The sequence below is a fragment of the Anoplophora glabripennis genome, unplaced genomic scaffold, assembly GCF_000390285.2.
Source record: "Anoplophora glabripennis isolate ALB-LARVAE unplaced genomic scaffold, Agla_2.0 scaffold159, whole genome shotgun sequence".
Lineage (NCBI taxonomy): Eukaryota > Metazoa > Arthropoda > Insecta > Coleoptera > Cerambycidae > Anoplophora > Anoplophora glabripennis.
In genome coordinates, this window is record NW_019416271.1 from 665,759 (window position 1) to 670,074 (window position 4,316).

General features: G+C 35.7%; 1 protein-coding gene across 1 annotated transcript in view; it reads right to left on the bottom strand.

Annotated features, from left to right (window-relative positions):
* Positions 1–3,609: 3,609 nt before the first annotated feature.
* LOC111693161 overlaps positions 3,610–4,316 on the bottom strand; it is a 4,613-nt gene continuing 3,906 nt past the window's right edge. Inside the window, exon 4 of the mRNA XM_023457347.1 lies at positions 3,610–3,938. Within this exon, the coding sequence (XP_023313115.1) occupies positions 3,610–3,938 (329 nt within the window). The remainder of the gene's footprint in view (positions 3,939–4,316) is intronic.

Sequence of the window (4,316 nt, forward strand, 5' to 3'; positions counted from 1 at the left end):
GTTTATAATAAATGCTCAAATTGTACACCCAGTTGTTCTTGGCAAATATGGAGCCTGTCTACGAAACATCTCTTTACATTTGCAAAAACCTCTGGAGTTCAATTCCGACATTCGTTTACAATACGTTGTCTTAAATCTTATAAATCTAATGATTTTCGGGTTTACTTGCAAAAACCACTGATTAGAGATATCCCTAGAGAAAAAAGTCGTTCGGGCTCAAATCGGGAGACCGAGCTGGCCATTCTATAGCCCCACGCCTACTTATCCATCGTCCTAGAAAATTCTGATGCAAATAAGCCCGAACTCATCGCTCAAAATGGGGTGGAGCTACGTCTTGTTGGAACGTCACAAGATTTTCATCCAGCTAATCATCATTCTCCAGAATTTCTGTGATCATGGGATCAATATGATCTTTCAACAAACGTAAATAGCTGGTTCCAGTCAAAATGTCATCTAAAAAAAATGGACCAACTATGTGATTACCCCTTTTCTGGATACTTAGTGTGCGATTCCCAAACACAATGAGGGTTTTCACTTGACCAATAACGAATATTATGCTTATTCACTGTACCATTGAGAAAAAACGTACACTCATCATTGAAGCAGATATTGTAAAGTATATTTTGATTTTCTGTGATTCTGTTAGACATGATATCACAAAATTCTATTCTACGATCCGGATCATCCTCGTTCAAATAATGCACAAGATGTATTTTGTACGGATGCCAATTATGTTTTTGCAAAATCCGATGAACGTTCGACTTAGGGATCTCTGTAGTACGCTCTAACGATCGCACGGATTGGTGTGGATTCATTGTGAGTTCGCCCAAAATTCCTACTTCCATTAATTCGTTAGGAGGATTGGTTTTCTTAAGATTTGCCACGGACCCAGTTTCTCGAAATTTCTTAACAATCTAGCTCACGTACGTATGACTTGTTTGGTGATCAGGATGCATCTCATTGAAAATTCGAGTGAGTAGTTTCTCTAACACATTAATTTTGTTTTCCATAAAGAAAAATTATTTCAACTTTTTCAGCTAACGAATAAACCATAATGAAAAATTGATTGTAAGCCGAATAGGAGATTCGATACAATTGAAAATGGTTTCAACAATAACACGTTTCCGATAAAATGATATCAAACAAAAAGGTAAAATGGAAAGGGCATTCCTTTCCAATGAAATTCATAAAAAATTCTGATAAGAACTTCAACCTTCTTTACATTTCGTTTATTATTGTTTTTATCAATTTGAAGTAGAAACCTTTTTGCAGTTTAATAATCAATGTTTTGATGTATGAAAATCTTTTCAGTGGTTAACACGTGCTTTTCCAAAAATTTAATTTCAATGTTTTTTTCTTGAAAACCAATAACCACTTTTTTATTTTTTTTTTACGGATTCAGTCAGTATCAAAAGAGCCTTCAAACGGTGTATCACACGCCCTGTACTGCCATTTGAAATTTCAAAGTTGATACCTCGATCTACGGGGTGGCAACTACAAAATAAGTAATGATGTATATCGAGAACCCCCTCAAATTAAAAATCGACTTGATTTTGTAATTTTTTCAAAACTTATATTAAACAAAATGTTCAAGTGGAAAGTTTTATAATAGGCCTTCGGCCCGCTGCAAAAAAAACCGTATTATTTCTCCACGTAAAAAGTACAATTAGCCGGTAACCATGCAACATGCACCGGAAAAGGTAATTGGTAATTGCAAAAAAATCGCGTATATTTACACGTATGCCGAGCATACTAAACGGTATTTTAGCAACAACAATTTATCGGAAAACGGTCGACATACGGGCAGAGTGGAACCGAAGGGTCGGGTGACGCCCTTAAAATTGTAAATAAATATTGCATTTGTAAATGATAGTTACACGTATGCCTATTCGAAATTCAATGGTTTTTGGCATAAAGTGCACAATTTCCAAAGGGCATACGGTTTCCGAAGGTCTTATTAACTTCACACCTATATGACTGTGTATTATTTGCACAGGTATGACAATGATAATGCCAAATTAAATTAAGATTGCAAAATGACTGTTTTATCACGGACTTTTGATTTCTTAAAGGGCATACGGTTATCGTGGAACCCATTCTAAAAAAACTGGAAGATTTCGAAAATGATAGTAGAAAAACGAATAATGAAGTCTAATCAAAATGGCGGCGGATGTTAACTTTGTTAATTTACATGGAACATCCTGCATATTTTTTTCATATTTGGATAGAACGCTCCCTGTCGAGCATAGTCATATAAGGTTTGTTGGGTCCATCTCTAATAATAAGAGAAGTACTATTAAAAAACGAAAAGAAGGTTTTTTTTATTAATAAGACGTCTTGTCATTGTTAGACCTCTTTCAGACAAGTATTTACAGATTTATTTCTAATATATTTTGACATATCGGGAAAGAGGTCGAAATTTTCATTTTCGTATGACACTTCTATGACAAATGAAATCGATCCTGCCTTCAAAAGCTGCAACGAATAAAATGAAATGTTTTTTTCGGCTAAAAAAAAGTAGATTGTTTATTTGACTTAAGTTTTCTTCTTTGTTAATGTGTTTCTATGTCAATGTAATTTACTGCTCAGTAAATAAGCATGATATATAGTACTTCGAAATAATATAATTTATATATCGAATATTTTAATCCCGTCAGATCCTTATGCGGTTGAGAAACTTGCAAAATTACGCCAATATTTACCGACAAATAACAATGGCATACGTGACACTATGGTTTACAATACGTTTGGTAATTCGCGCGGTTGTCTTATAAGATAAAATCAATTTTGTTCCAATCGATTCGTATCCCGTTTGTCAAACAGGCATAATTAGGTCAATATTTAACAAAAATAACAATGACATACGTGGCACTATCGTTGGAACATAACCAAAAAATATGCACTCTTTTCTCGCGTATGCCACCAGGTAGATCCCTTACAAACTGTATGCCGATGATTTTTATAACGAATCTCAACATAATGGATGATATATTAAAAGGGCATACGCGTAACTGTCATTGTCATACCTGTGCAATTAATACACAGTCATGTGTGAAATTAATAAGACCTTCGGGAACCGTATGCCCTTTGGAAATTGTGCACTTTATTCCAAAAACCATTGAATTTCGAATAGGCATACGTGTAACTATCACTTACAAATGCAATATTTATTTACACTTTTAAAGGCGTCACCCGTCCCTTCGGTTCCACTCTGCCTGTATGCCGACCGTTTTCCAATTAATTGTTGTTTAGTACGCTCGGCATACGTGTAAATATAATTGTAAAACGCGATTTTTTTCCAATTAACAATTACCTTTACCGGAGCATGTTCCACGGCTACCGGCTAATTGTACTTGTTCATTGGTCAGCATGCGCATAATTACCTTTACCTTGAAAGGCATACGTGGAGAAATCATACGGTTTTTTTGCAGCGGGCTGACGGCCTATATGGGACACCCTGTATAGTAATATAAACGTTAACTGTTAAACAAGAGAAACGCACATAGAAATTAAGTTTGTCGCCACTTACAGAGATCATTTCAATCGAGCAACATCTCCTACAGCTGACTTCTTCGCAAATGTCAAGCAGTCGGAAGAGAAGTCATTTGTCTATTTGCATATTTCGTAAGCTTGAAAACTCACAACGGCATCCACGAAGTACAAGATTCCAGTAACACATCCAAGGATATTTGCTATGATGTCTGTAGTAATGTTAGCATACGTCAATATATACGCCGCCGTAGATACCAGCGATAATCCTTCTAGTATCAGAAGAATGAATTGGAACGGGAGCACACAGTCGATGGCTTCACCGATGGTCTGCGATGAACTGCAGAGATCAGTTGTCCACGTCAATATTAGGCATACTATGACAGCTATGTCCAGCCCATCGGAGTGGGTTTGAAAGCCCTTTCCTACGATGAGGATGATGATTACCACTGACAGTAGAAGTAGAACAGTAGAAAAAATTACAAAAACACATCGATTTTTAATTTGAGGAGGACGTCGACTTACATCATTACTTATTTTGTAGTTGCCACCCCTTCGTAGATCGAGGTATCAACTTTGAAATTTTAAGTGTCACTACAGGGCGTGTGATACTTCGTTTGAAAGCTCTTTTGACACTGACTTTCCGTAAAAAAATTAAAAAATCGTTATTCGTTTTCAAGAAAAAAACATTGAAATTAAATTTTGGAATTTTGTATTTTTACATTTAAAATTGTTTATAATAGATGCTCAAATTGTACACCCAGATGTTCTTGGCAAATATGGAGCCTGTCTACGAAACATCTCCTTACATTTGCAAAAACCTCTGG